The sequence below is a fragment of the Chelon labrosus genome (genome assembly GCF_963514085.1).
Source record: "Chelon labrosus genome assembly, chromosome: 7".
Lineage (NCBI taxonomy): Eukaryota > Metazoa > Chordata > Actinopteri > Mugiliformes > Mugilidae > Chelon > Chelon labrosus.
Window position 1 is genome coordinate 5,378,736 of NC_140343.1, and position 15,849 is coordinate 5,394,584.

Here is a 15,849-nt window from a genome sequence, read left to right on the forward strand (position 1 = left end):
TTCCATATTTACTATTTTATTTTATTTGTTATTTATTTTATTCATGCATACTGTGTGCAACTACACCAAGGCAAATTCCTTGTATTTACAAACATACTTGGCAGTAAAGTCTTGATTCTGAAGACATAACTCTGTGACTAGTGAAAACTGATGATGGATGTCTAGATGTCATGGTACTGAAGTCTGCCTTGTTAGAACAAACTAACAGATAATATCCTTTATTTTCCAACAACTGCAGCTGTAAGATGTGAACTGAACCTGCCACCACTCGAAGGAACACGATATGAACCACCTTTCAGAAGTGCTTTTTCACCTGGTGACAGAGTAAGAGTTATTTGTGGAGAGAATTACTGGATTTTGAACGAACAGAAAACCTCAACAGAGATTCTTTGCCAAGAGGATGGAAGCTGGAATCATGGACCAGTATGCCAAGGTATAAGTCTACATGAACTTTAGTGTCAGATAATGATGTTATTGTTTTTGCTGTGGGTTGATTTACCAACCTATGATGATGATCATCTCAATTACTTAAGACTGACAAGGCTTTCTTTCGTTACAGAGATCATATGCAGCAATGACCGAGACCCACTTTTGGGTTACTGGAGTTCTTGGGGTCAAAAAAAAGTGGGCAGCACTGCAGTTTATAGGTGTAAATCAGGCTACAAGAGCACAAATGGAGGTGATCGGGCCACATGCACCAGAGATGGATGGACACCAAAACCACTTTGTCAAGGTATTGTGAACTTAACCTTGTGTTGTATTTATTTACTGATGTCATGTCTTTAATGGGGGAAGGAGCCATTTTGTATTGGTCGTCTTTTACCCCAATGGCTTCTTCCCAACAAAATATCCCAGGAACTATGAGACGCAAAATCAGAGGTGAGACTAAATCAGTAACTGAAACTTCAGTCACTTCAGGATACAGTTAATCCATCCTGTTCCCCAATGCAGTACTTTAGACAAAATAATAATACAATTAAATTAGAAATTATCACACTGTCATATACTCCATGACACTGATCAAGTCAACTTCATGTTCACCTCCATTAACACTTACCTCACCCCACAACATAATTACAGAAATAACTGGAAATGACAGGAACTTCTCCAGAGATCCAGTAATATTGTTTAAAACTGAAAAAATTTTACAGAGCTAGGTCCTTCATTAATTGTCTATTAGTGTCCATCAGTCCTCGTCCTGTCACACCAGTCACAAATGAACTATAAGGGCAGATTTTGCATTTCCAAACATCTAAGTGGTTGAATGAAGACAGAAAGGGAAGCCACAAGATAAAGGATAAATATACTCTGACATACTCTTGATACTCTTTTTCTTAATGTCCATACAATTTGGAATACAGGACTGATAGGTGTAATTGCCTTTACATGGAGGTGTTGCCACTATTATTGTAAGGCATAATATGGAGAAACAAGTTGAAAACTATAGAAATGTTTTACTTGACTGAAAAATCTGAATCTGATGTATCAGCTGCATGTGAAGAAATACAGTTTCCACTTTCAGATAAATGTAAAGAATAACTGCTTCGGATATCATTATTATTTTATTTTTCAGAGATCACATGCATGAGAAAGGATTACCAAAATGCAGTTATTGCTGGAAATATTCAGTCAGTATACAAGTATGAGGATCGGGTCAGGTATAACTGCAAGTATAATCAGGACTATTATACTCTAACCTGTACGGAACATGGCTGGAGGGGATCTGTTCAATGTCCAGGTAAGAAAATACATTAAACAGTACAGTAAAAAAAGATGAATACAGTTCTTACTATTTTTTAATTTATAATTTGTCATACGTACACTATTACAAAATGAAAGATATTGTTATTAAGGGTGCCCAAACCAGTTAGGCTTGATAACACATTTAAGAAATGGTAAAACTAAATTTCCTGATTTTCCTAATTTGTCTTAGGTTATTATTACTATTATTATTATTATTAGTTTCTCACTATTATTATCTTAGTTTCAGTAAAACCGGGGCTAATTAAAGCCAAACAAACAACAAACATAACGTTAACATTTAACGCCTGGGGGTTCCTCCGGAGGAGCTGGCCGAAGTGGCTGGGGAGAGGGCTGTCTGGGCTTCCCTGCTGAAGCTGCTGAAGCTGCTGTCCCCGCGACCCAAACCCGGATAAGTGGGAGAAGACGAAGATGAAGATTAAAAATTTTATATTTTATAATAATATCAAAATTATAATTCAAATTAGAGGATGCTTACCTTATATAAGGAATGCTTGTTCCACGACACAGAAGGCCAATGACTAAAAAACAATTCTGGAGTAAAACTAGAAAAAGTAAGCGTAACAAATAAATCTATTATTTATTTTAGTTTGACTTTTGGAAGAATCTTCTTATCTGATGATACAAATCTAATCTAAAAAAGCTGAAGCAAGTTAGCCATGTGTCTGTTTTATTTACTGTCTCATTATTATATTTTTTCTAGACAAAGGGTGTCAAAGACCTGACATTGAAAATGCAGTCATTATCTACAATGACAGGAGTGATGGTTATAGACATGGTGAACGTGTTGAATACAGATGCAGTCACGGTGCTGAAGAAACATTTATTACCTGTCAACAAGGTGAATGGACTGGGATTAAGAGCTGTTCAGGTAAGAACATACAATAATAACAAATAATCTGATGGCTCATTAGGATGGTGTGAGTGTGGTGAAATTTAGATTGTGTAATATCAATACCTATCTGCTAGGAACCATTGAATACCAGATTACATGACACAATCTATTTATTAGTTCTGAAGATATTTCAGTCTGGACCAAAGGTGTGGGCTGACACACTGGTATCTCTGGGGCGCACTACAAGCATGGCTGAAATATCTTTGTTACTGTCATTTGAATGATGCTTTTTGAGTTTAACCTCTTTCTGCTTTTATTTGTAACACAGCATGTGTAAAACCTGTCGTTGAGCATGGATTTGTGGTTCATCCGAATTACACAGTGCCAACAGCGTACTACTCCTGTAATGAGGGTTATAAGCTTTTTACCAAAGGCTGGTGGGCTGAAACCAAATGTAATGAAGGTGTATGGTCTGACCTAACATGCATTGGTAATAATCTTTATTATCTTTCTGCAACATATTTTACCCGTGCAATATTATTCTGGCCACAGGTGGAAGATTAAAAGTACTTTTTTGACAAAAACACGTTATTAGTTATAAGTTCATCCACTGGATTCAAGCAGTGCCTCTCCTTCTCTGTATCTTATATTGAGCATCATTTTGAATGGATAAATGTGTATTTAATGCAGACCTTTTGCTCACAGTGAACAAACTTAATTGTAATTGTATCCACTCTAGAGCAAAGCCAATGTGGAAAAGGTCCTGTGATTCCTAATGGGAAGGCAACACAACGCACACTAGAGACCAGACAAGGACGTGTCCAAACTTTACAGATCACTTGTGATGATGGATACTCGGCTTCACTCCGTCAGATAAACTGTCGCGAAGGACAATGGAATGTAGATGGATTATCCCTGGCAATGATCTGTACATGTGAGTTATTTGTAGTATTATTTAGTAAGATGTACAGTATTTCTAAAAACAATAATCCTTTAATACTGTACATACTGCCATCTCTTGCAGCTGATGCTGATCTCTGTGGTCCCCCTCCTAAAGTTAAGAATGCTGTTGTTACGACTTCATATCAGAAGGAATATTTGTCTTACTCTGAAGTAACTTATCGGTGCCGTGATAAGTATACGACCGTGGTAGAAGACACAATTACATGCAAACGTGGGAAATGGGAGGAGAAGAACATTCAGTGTATCCGTATGTACATTAAAAAATAAAGGGAAAAAAAATGATATAAAAACAGTGATATTCAGACAAAGATTGGAGAAAAATGTTGTTGAGTTTTATGCACTTTAAACACGAAACATGGTATATGGATATGTTATTATTAGTTTAAAGACCGTTTATACACAATTTCATTACATCCAAGAAGCAACCTGGCAGGCCACTTGAGGCTGGCTCCAAAAGTGAGTCTGCAGAAATAAACACACTGACAGCCTCTTACAAAAAAAACAAACTCTGGTCTTTAAAGTCAGTTTCCTCAGTCAGGACAACCACACAAGTCACAACTTGTCTCGGTTTAAAGCATAAAACGTCTACAAGGAGACGCAAACTCAGTCATACTGAACTTAGGACTTAGGAAGTAAACCTCAGTTTTTGGTATCAAAGACCAGCATGTAATACTCCTACCATCTATCACAATTACCACCCTGTGGCTTCTGTGTGACACATGTACTATATGTAGTTCCATTGCAAGAAACACAGCAATTAACTGTGACACCAAGGCAAAATAAATTAGGACTACACATGTTAATACAAAAAAAAATTGGTTTGACAAGACTGTCTTTTGTTCTTTCAGCATTCTGTGGCAAGCTTAAAGATGAGAAGAAGACAATGAGATTCAGAGCAGATAAAAAAATGTATATGACTGGAGAAGTCATTGAGTACCAGTGTGTCGTACCTGAGCCAATAGCTGAAGGCACTGCAACATGTGAGAATGGCACATGGATTAAAACAGTAGAATGTAAAGGTAAGGAGAACCTGTTAGAGAATAGAATGTTTTTCAGATTTGAAATTGCTTCAACTTTGTTGCCTTGCAAATGCAAAAAAGCTGTTCTCTCAGTACAATCAGCATTAGAATTTTACACTGTGAAAACTTTGTAGTGTACTTCCAACACTGTTGACTGGTTGTGGTGACCAACAGAAACTGTGTATTCTTCAGTGGTAGCAATATATTGTTGGCTTTAATTTGGTGTGTGTTGTTTTTTAGTTTTTTGGTTTTTTTTTTTTACTGTAAATTGTCTTGACCATTCCTGTGAGGTCAGAGTTATATTTCTTTTCATCTACCTAAAAGGTCAGGGTATGTTCTTTTCTCCAAGTAGTTCCCTTTGTAGCATTGTATGGATCATTTTTGATGCAATTCCTTGTAAAGGGAAAAGATATTTATAAGGAGTGATTTTAATTTTTAAATTTGTGGTAATTCCTTTGGTCGTCTCACAGATGACACGCTAAAGATCATGTGTTCATATTCACAATTTTTTGACTTACTGGTATATGTAGCTGTAAAGGAGAGCTGCCCAAATTCCCTCTTTCCTGTGTTGTTTGTTTGGTAGCATGTTCAGAATACACATTCAAAAATCTGAGTACCAAGAGGCAGGTGTTCTACATTTAATTTGTGAAACAGGTTATGTATCAGGTCCAACCATCAAATATACAGTATGTGTTCAGACTGCTGTCAGTCTGTGAGCGGTGCTGCTGTTGAAAGTTTAATGATTTTCTTCTCTAGTTTGTTGTTGCTTGTGTGACTGCAATTAGTTTTAAAATTATATTGATTTGATCCCATTATTGATTCTTAGCTATGAAAAAGATAGATAGATCGATAGATTGAGTGTCCAGTAGCTTCATCACATAGAAACAGATATGAAAGATATTAAAGTTATCATATATATGTATATATATATATACATATATATTTAGTGGTATTGATGAATAACCTTTTTTTTTTTTTTTTCACTTCAGTAAAACCATGTCCACGTCCTAGTGATACTCCTCATGGCCAGCATACAATTATTAAGGGTGAAGACTACGTTTTTGGAACAGTCATGAAATACTCTTGCAATGCAGGGTATTTGGAAATAGGCTTTTGGAAACTTCTCTTATCAGTGATGTTGCAGTACTATGTAGTCTTATAGTATTTTTCTTTGCAGGTATCGAATGGTGAGTCAGGATTCCACTCAGATTTGTACGTTAAGAGGCTGGAACGGTAGTGTGCCAATATGTGAAAGTAAGTCTCTGCATCAGAAGGATAGTTTTGTTCAATGTTCAGTCTATTACTATCAACATTTTATCACGACTCAGTGGCCGCAGAACACAAGAGCACGACTCTGTGGTAAGCAACAAAACCAGGTTCATTTGAAACTGAGCTAGCAGGAAATAAAGCAAGACTTACAACGCAAGACCTGACAGCTGAGATGCTTGAAAAACTGATAAGACGAACTGGCAAAGCCAAACACCAAGCACAAGACTTAAACACACAAGAGAAGGGCAACAACACAGGTGCAAACAATCAGGGCGGGGCTGCTGCAATCAGTCCAAGGGAAAACATGTGGGCAGGAAGTCAAGACAAGAGGAGAGGGTAAGTACAACAAAATAAAACAGGAAGACAAAATACAAGAAAACATGGCCTCCATCAAGGACGAGACTTGATTTAAAGTTCAGTGCTGAAAGTACTTTTTGTTTGTTATTGCACAAATTATGTTTAATGATAGGATCCATTAAAGAACTGCTACTTGCATATAAATATTGTTGAACCGAAATACATCCAAATAAATGAATCCACTCAGCCTTTACAAAGTTTACTGACTTTCAAGTTCAGGGGGAAAACTTTGTTCACCAGTGCCTTTGACCGACCCTTAAATACCAGCCATGCTTGGTATTAACTTCAATTTCAAGTTTGTTTATTTTTTTGCTGACATTTTAATGTTTTTATTGTCTTTATTGTTTATGTTTTTCAGGAGTCACATGTCAAGTTGGTGCAATAGACCCTGGTCTTATTGCACCGTCAGGAAATGAAATAGTGAGAGCTGGTGAGAAGTTACAGTTCCGCTGCAGAAATGACTACGACCTGGAAGGGGATTCAGAACTTCAGTGTTTAGGAACTGGGGAGTGGAGTGGCCCCTTTCCAACCTGCTCTAGTATGTTCACTCCTTTAAATTTATTTGGTGTACCATTTTCATTTACATATTTAATTCAACATTAATGATTCACAGAACTCATTCATTACTTAGTATAAACAAATTAGTTTAGACACAGTCTAGATACTAATCAATTTCTATCCAAATTGTGAAAACAGAATAATGCTTAAGTGGAACATCTGTGTTAATGAAACTTTTAAAACTAATCTCCAACTACTTACTATGACCTGCACATGGATTGACATCACATTTGGGTACATCAGATTTAAAATGATACACTTTATACAGTGAACTTTTTAATAAAACAGATTCTCTTCCTCATAACAGAGAAATGCCAAGTCCCCTCTGTGCCATCCAACGTAATATTCACCCCACAACTACAAAGACTAAGTAAAGGAGAAACGTTAACGTTTTCTTGCCAACAGCGAGGACACAGGATCCAAGGGAGTAGAACTGTTGAATGTTTGGAAAATGGACTGTGGAGTGGTCAAGTTCCAACATGTGGAGGTAAGTCACAGTCTTTTCCTGCCCTTTAATATCTTATCATTGAAAATGATGGGAAAAAATTATCCATGAGTTTTCAGGTCAGATGTCAGGTGTTTGCCACACTGCACTGCAAACTCAGAGAACTTGATTTCCTGTGTTTACCTTGAATTTTACAAGGTGCTGAAACTTGTGTCAGTTCAGTTTCTCAGGATGAAGAGGACTGAATGGCCACAAGTAGACGTAGCTCTTGATTCTTGAAAAGCTCCCTAGCTTCCTGAAAAGTTATCTTAATGCTGACCAGGTTACTTTTAATAAACATAATGAGAACATTTTTATATAGCAACATGTTTACATGAACCTAAATATCTGCTTTTGGCAACTAAAGGAGTAATGCATGTTTTATGGGACTGGACGCTTGAAGGTCTTTGTTTAAAACAGAAAACTCTGCTGTGACCTGAAGACACTCATCTCTGGTTTAAACAAAGAGTAATTTTACAGTCTTCTCTGCTACCTGGACCTTGTGCTTCCCTCTTAATCCAAAAACTAATCCTATCAGTGTGTGGAAGTATTTAAGATCTATGCAACAGATGACACAGGGGAAGTTTCAAAGGAAGCCTCATTTCATTGGACTCTGGTACAATGTCTGTTTTTGGACGAGCAACCTTTAACTGCTGTTACCATCACAGTGTGGGCCAAGAGAAGACTTTAGGGAGAAAGACAGAGGGAGAGAGAAATCTCCCAACATCAAGGCAAACCTTAGGTTATAATGTCTTTAAGTTGGCATGTCCACATGTAACAGCTTCATTGTGGGTGTAGTACAAAAGTAGTGGAGGAAGAGTTTAACAGTTAGACAAGAGCACAGGTGCCGATAATCTGCTGCACCAACAATATTAAAACTACCCCGACAAATGAATTTATGTGGCTAGATCAAAAATGTTTAACTTATATGTTAAGATTTTTTTAAAATGTAGCCAGGTGAGCAGCACATTTATATACCAGTTATAGAAAAAGGCAGAGATAGATGTAGATATAAATGTAGACTTTAAAAAGTCTTGCATTGGCATTCAGTTTTAAGATCACAACACATGACTGCAACAGTACGTCACAAGTAAACATGCAGCAGAACAGCAGAATAACTCCTAAACCTGAACTCTCTTTGTCATTTCCCACTTTCTCGTAGATCCTTCACATTGTGGAAGACCACCCACTCTGGAAGATGGAGACACCATGGGGACGACTCGTGAACAGTACAACCAGAACGACAGGGTTGAATACGTTTGTCAAAATTACTACACTATGGAAGGTGGGCCTTACAAAACCTGCATCAATGGTCAATGGACTGGAGACATTAGATGCCTCAGTAAGTTACAGTTCTTTTTCATATTGTACTCTGAGGACCCTGCAGAGGTCAAACTCATTTTTCTTCCCAATTTTAATTTGTACTTCAGAAGTGTGATTAATATGATCTAAATATATTAAACCCGGTCATTCGATACAATGAATGTAAGAATACTTATTACTTATATTATAATAATGTAAATGATCTAGAAGATTTTTAGATTTAAGAATTCAAACGAAGCGCAGTAGAAGAGTTATAAGGGATATTAAAGCCATTAGGGCTAAAAGATTGAGGAGCAGACATGTTGATAATTTGGGAATCCTTGCAGAGAAGGCCGTTGTTGTTATTCCAGAGGATGGGAGCGTAAAAAAAATCTTCAGCTTAAAACCTGTTAAAATCCAAGCTGTTGTTTCCTGCCTAATGAATTATAGGAAGACGATAAGCACTGGATTTATTTTAGGTTATTGTTGTGAACTGAAAAAAACAAACAAACTATGATTTAACTATCTTCGTAATAATTGTAAATGCCAAGGTCAGCAAACTGTATACACAGATATAAATGGACCTAGAATTGAACCTTCGAAAACACCTCAGTTTAAACTGGCAGAGTGAAATTAAAAGCTCACTGTTAACAGTTTATGATAAAAAGCTGAATAATTGTTGCACTATACGTCTAAAATAAATAACCATCTATCTAAAACTATAAACTATAGGTTACACAGAATAAAGTATCTGTATTTTAAAGTCATGTACGTTCTTTATTAACCTGAAAGTGAATAAAATTAAAGTAAGGCCATGTATCCTTAATGTTTCACAGTTTGCTCTGTATCGTAACCGAATATATCTCTGATTATATCTAGACAGACCTGTTTTTTGAAACACAAGATATATATTTTTTAACTAAGATGATTACATAGAGAGTACGCTGTATATTTGTGTATTTTGATGACATGAGTAAAATACTATTTGTGTTAAGCTTATATAGCAGTAGGACCCAAAAGAGGCAGGAGTTGGAAACAAAGCTAATTTAATGAAAACTTATGAAACGAGAACAAAAGGTGCTGCTGGGATGGCAGGATAATCTAAACACACACATTCAATAAAACAGATAAGTTCCAAAACCAAGAGGAGAACTGAAGAACACGAGAACACAAGGAAGCATGAGTGTAAAACAAACAGGGAAACGTCACAGAAGAAAATCCAACGGCAACTTGACAGGTAACATCACAGATGACTTGACAGAGGACAAAGGGAAGGGCAGGATTATATATGCACTCACACCACAAGGGTTGATGGAATAATGAGAGACAGGTGAGACCAATGAGGGGACGAGCACACAGACAAAAGACACAAGACAAGACAGGTGAGTGAAGTCACAGAGGCTGGAACAGACAGACAGGAAGTAAAAGTTCAATTTAACAAAATAAAACAGGGAACACCAGAAAAACCAAACAAGGTTACACAAAACATTCAAATTCAACACCATGACAATCTGTCTGTTGTCTCTTGCAGAACCCTGCACTGTGGATAAAGAAGTCATGACTGGACGTAATATTAGATTCAGATATTCATATCAAGATAAACTGTATTCACCCCACAATGATGACATAGAGTTTGTGTGTACCAGGGGAAGACCTGTTGGTGTAGTGGGAATGCGTCAGAGCTGTCTTCATGGTGTTATTGAGCTGCCCACTTGCGAGTAAAGTTTTTTTTTGTTAGCTGAATGTCATAGACATGAGTGTGCATATACATGTTTAACAAGAGTGAAGAATTAGACCGGCTTTGTACTTTGGTGCTGTGTAATTGTAATAAAAGCACATATATTCACTCTGTTCAGTCTGTTTTATGCAGGTTTGAATAAAGTGTTAAAGTTAATTTTCTACGTAAGTGACTCCTTACCAGCATAAAAACAAAAGGTGTCCTGTAATGCAGAACTGTAAATATATCTACTCAACGTCCAGCATATTTATATATTTGCTTTCCAGTGCCTGGTGATATTCTATATTTCTGTGATTGTCTTGTGTCAGGACCCTGAGATGCTTGATGATGATGATGTTTCTTTGTGGGAACTGTGATGTGTGGTACTGACTTCACCAGAGAGCTGTACTCACAGAATAAAGCTGGCATATCCAGGGTCCACCTCTAACCCATTTGTTACTTGAGATGCAAAATCTTTCTAAACAGGTTAGATGTTAGATGGTATTGTTAGTAAGTGTTACTCAAGCAGAAGTAAATAGTGCATTTGTTGAGAGCTATTTTCAGTTATGGAAGTGAAGTCATTGATTCTCTAATGATTGTTCATGACAGCAGGATGGTGTATGTGAGACTGATCCTCTATAAACTACACCCAGATGGATTTTAATACTTTTCAGACTTCAGTGGAGCTCTGTGACAGTCAGTGAAAGAAATACACTGATCAGGCATAACATTATGACCACCTTACTCATATTGTGTAGGTGACTCATCAGAGAATGGACATGGGACCTGAGCAACTGCAGCAACCCCAGATCATAGCACTGCCCCCACAGGGTGGGTGCATCACTTCATCTGCCTCTCTTCTTACCCTGATGCCCCCATCACTCTGGAACAGGGTAAATCTGGACTCATCAGACCACATGACCTTCTTCCACTGCTCCAGAGTCCAATCTTTATGCTCCCTAGCAAACTGAAGCCTTTTTTTCCAGTTAGCCTCACTGATTAGTGGTTTTCTTAAGGCTACACAGCTGTTTAATAATAATAATAATAATAATACATTTTATTTAAAAGCGCTTTTCAAGATACTCAAAGACACTTTACATAAAAAGGACATCAAATTAGCAAAACAATGTAAAATATAACATCAAAAACACAATAAACTGAGCTAAACATTAAAAGCAATTTTAAAAAGGTGTGTTTTTGTCAGAGATTTGAAGGTAGGAAGGTCGGTACAGTCGCGGATGTGTTTGGGGAGAGAGTTCCAGAGGGAGGGGGCAGCTGCAGAGAAGGCTCTGTCGCCCCAGGTTCGATGCTTGGTCTTGAGTGGTGGAGTAAGGAGGTTTGCGTCAGATGAACGGAGGCTGCGGGATGGATTGTGGCGATGGAGCAGGTCAGTGAGATAGGAAGGGGCCTGGTTATGGAGGGCTTTGTGTGTGAGGAGGAGGATTTTGAACTGAATACGCTGTGGAACTGGGAGCCAGTGGAGTTTCTGGAGGACAGGAGTGATGTGATCACGGGAGCGGGTGTGGGTGAGCAGACGTGCAGCAGAATTTTGGATGTACTGAAGTTTATTTAAAGTTTTGGATGGTGTGCCATAGAGGATGCTGTATTTAGTCCCAATCCCTTGAGTTCCCTTCACATTGTACGTGTGGAAATCCTCTTACTTTCACTTATTGGATAATATTGCATCTATTGTGTTTTTATACGGGCCTCTAATATTTACTTTAGGTCATAACTGAGATACCACATTGCTCAGCATCATCCACTTATGTTCTGTTTGCCTCCTCCCAGCATCTAGTTGCAGCACGACTTATGAGCAGAGAGTGTGATTTGCCGGTTGCCGTTACGGTTGGTTTAGAGACGCCACAAGATGGTGGTGTTTTCCAGGCAACTGACACTCAGCTTCTCACGTCTAATGGCTCCCAGATTTAACATTGTGGTAAAAAAAATAACCAAAACACTGACTGACCCTCTGGTTTTTGAGTCGTGACACTGATAAGCAAGCTACTACCTGCCTTATCGGGGTAAAGCAAAAATCAAGCGAATGATTTCCTCCAATAAAAGAGAAGGAACATTCTTGTCTCCTGCACAAATCGGTATGCAATCAAGATGCTTTATTACAGCAATTTCCTCCCCTTTGGGTGTGTACACAGCAAGATTTGAATTTGGAAAAAGTAAGTATCTATCTATTAATCTCTTGAAGCGAGCGTTATGATGAATCTTAACTCGATTTTGTGTTTTTGGATATAACCTCATGAGCAGACCTGGGCATGACACGGCCCTTTGGCTGACTCTGACCGGCCCGCCTAAAGCTTGTCATTTGTTTTCGACAGAACTTTTTTTTTTTTTTTTTTTTTGCGTGGTGTCCTAAGTTAGCATGCTAATGCCGTGTTAAACACACTGTTATTTGGCTATCGGACACTTTCAGTGTTTAGCCCGTTGTCTGCTAACTGGTCTGCTAACTGGTTACAAAGACATAGTGACGTTGCTAACCGGTACATTGTTACTTTGTGTCAGAATCTCCGTTAACATATTTTGGTATTATTGGTCCACCGTATGAACTTCAGAGCGCCGCGCTGCCGTACCGATACGCTGAGCGGTTGCCAAGGCAACCATGAGACGTTGACAAGTTTGTCAATAAAGGTGGGAGGAGGAGCTGATTGACGTTCCTGCTTGACGCACGCAAAATAAATGCGGGTCAGTTCTGATTCTGATACATCCAGAGGTGGACAGAGTACACACCTTCACTACTTGAGTAAAAGTACAGATACTCCTTGTCAAATATTACTCCAATACAAGTAAAAGTAGCTAAGTCAAAATATTACTTAAGTAAAGTACTAAAGTATGTGCTTAAAAAAATACTTAAGTAAAAGTATTTAAAAAGTATCTCAGGAAATACAGGAAAGGAAAGTAGCTTTATTATCATTATACAATCCACTGATGCGATTCAGCTACAGATATGTTTATAGCTCAAAAATAAACAAATAAAGGCAAGAAGCCTCAGAACACAGACTCAGCTGCATTCATCAACAAATGCAATTTCTACATATTGTAGTTACATTTGAACACATCATGAAGTATATTTACCAATACCTAAACATTTATTGTAACATTCAGTTTTGTAACATTGATGGATAAACAACTTGTTGGCTAGTTTACTTACACTTATATCATGTATCACAGACAAAAATGAGCCGGATAACCCACATACTCAAAAACTGTACTTAAGTAGGCCTACAGTACTCAAGTAAATTTACTTCGTTACTGTCCACCACTGGATACATCGAAAATATTATCTTGCGGGCCTTATGGACCTTGAGTTTGACATGTATGGCTTAGGATCGATTGAGTCGAATGAATGATCATTTATTTAATAAACAGTAGTATTAGCCAATATAAATATTATATATGGTCATTTAAAAAAACAAATCATACTAATAGATTAACAGTTAATAAATAAATACATTTTGTTTATATTTTAAAAGTTCATTGGTACAGATTTCATTAAAGATTTAATTAACTGCACGTTAGGCTGCTGCTGATCAACTTCACAAACAGCTGTGTCATTTTGAAAGGCCATCGGTGTGTGGTAAGAATAGTTTAAATATTACATATTGACCAGTGTTTTTGGGAAAGAGTTTCGATTGATTCGTCTGCCCCAAGGGACAAATGGAATATGCCATGGGCAACTGTTGCACAAAATGGAATAAATAATAATAATTAAATAATAATAATAATAATAATAATAAAACAAAAATATTATTCCACACATTGCACACAAAATAGTATAGCTGCAACTGTGAGTACAGCGGGCTGAACCAACGGTCAAAGCTAATGTTAACTTGCTAATATTTTACATTTAGACGAGGAAAACGGGGTACAATAAAATCAATAATGACCAATATAGCTGACCTGACACTTGATAAAATGTGGTCATATATAATAAGCTTAAAATATTTTATAATTCACAAAAATAAGTTTTAATAAGTGCAACTATCGTGTTGCTAAACTAACTGAACCAACTGACAGTGCTAATGTTAGCTTGCTAATGCTTTGCCTGTTCAGAGGAATGGACATCTCGGACATGGATTGAAAAGGAGACGACTGCACCAGCTCTTTGTGAGTAACTATTTCTATATTAAATCAATATTATACTGAGATGTATACCCAGTGCTCGCTAAGTGCAGCTAACTGAACCAACTGACAGGGCTAATGTTAGCATGCTAATATCTTCCCTGTTGACACGAATAAAAGAGGCACGCTAATGTGGAAAATTGGTTTACTGAAACTGAGGAGACGCTTGAAAAAATGGTGTTAAATAATGTAAACTTGGAATATTTAACACACACAAAAAAAAAGAGTCAAACACATTTACAAAGGAGGTGGTACAAGCCAATTTTGTACTTGAACTAGCTGCAGAATGTTTGAATACGTTTAGTGAGTTGCAACAACCGTTAGTAAGTTATTGTGATTACACTGTATTACTAGTGTATTTTATGTATTTTTAAACAGTCCCACTACACAGAATAGTTCTTAAATCGAGATTACTTATATTTACACAGTAATTGCCATGAGCAACTATTGTGTTGCTAAACTAAATGAACCAACTGATAAAGCTAATGTTAGCTTGCTAATGCTTTGCCTGTTCAGAGGAATGGACATCTCGGACATGGATTGAAAAGGAGACGATTGCACCAGCTCTTTGTGAGTAACTATTTCTATATTAAATCAATATTATACTGAGATGTATACCAAGTGCTCGCTAAGTGCAGCTAACTGAACCAACTGACAGGGCTAATGTTAGCATGCTAATATCTTCCCTGTTGACACAAATAAAAGAGGCACGCTAATGTGGAAAATTGGTTTACTGAAACTGAGGAGACGCTTGAAAAAATGGTGTTAAATAATGTAAACTTGGAATATTTTACAGAAAAGAGTCATAAACACATTTACAAAGGGGGCAGTACAAGCCAATTTTGTACTTGAACTAGCTGCAGAATGTTTGAATACATTTATTGAGTTTCAACAGGCGTTAGGGTGTATTACACTGTATTACTAGTGTATTTTATGTATTTTTAAACAGTCTCACAACACAGAACAGTTCTTAAATCGAGATTACTTATATTTATACAGGAATTGCCATGAGCAACTATTGTGTTGCTAAACTAAATGAACCAACTGATAAAGCTAATGTTAGCTTGCTAATGCTTCGCCTGTTCAGAAGCATGGACATCTCGGACATGGATTGAAAAGGTGACGACTGCATCAGCACAGTGTAAATAATTTCCTATATTAAATCAATATTATGATGAGATTTATACCCAGTACTCATTGAGATCAGCTAACTAAACCAACTGACAAAGCTGATGTTTTAATTTGCTAATATCTTCTCTGTTGTGACGTGTAAAAGAACACGTGACAAATAATGTGTTGTACAATAAACTTGGAATATTTCAGGAAAACTGATCATGAATATATTGACAAAGGAAGATGTTGAGCAATATAATCAAATTTTGTAGTTTGGAACTAGATGGTAGTAGCAGAACTTTACACTTTAGGAGTTGCATCAGCTGTTAGTAAGTTCTTT

General features: G+C 37.1%; 1 protein-coding gene across 1 annotated transcript; it reads left to right on the forward strand.

The window, feature by feature from the left end:
* Nucleotides 1-1,708: 1,708 nt before the first annotated feature.
* On the forward strand, nt 1,709-10,295 carry LOC311491119 (complement factor H-related protein 1-like; the record flags this gene model as incomplete). Its single annotated transcript, XM_084548982.1, has 9 exons — nt 1,709-1,738; nt 2,419-2,632; nt 2,925-3,086; nt 3,336-3,530; nt 3,621-3,806; nt 6,563-6,742; nt 7,019-7,249; nt 8,409-8,588; nt 10,080-10,295. The coding sequence occupies 9 exons, from the start codon at nt 1,709-1,711 to the stop codon at nt 10,268-10,270; spliced, it is 1,569 nt and encodes a 522-aa protein (XP_084405108.1). The 3' UTR covers nt 10,271-10,295.
* Between the last annotated feature and the right edge of the window lie 5,554 nt (nt 10,296-15,849).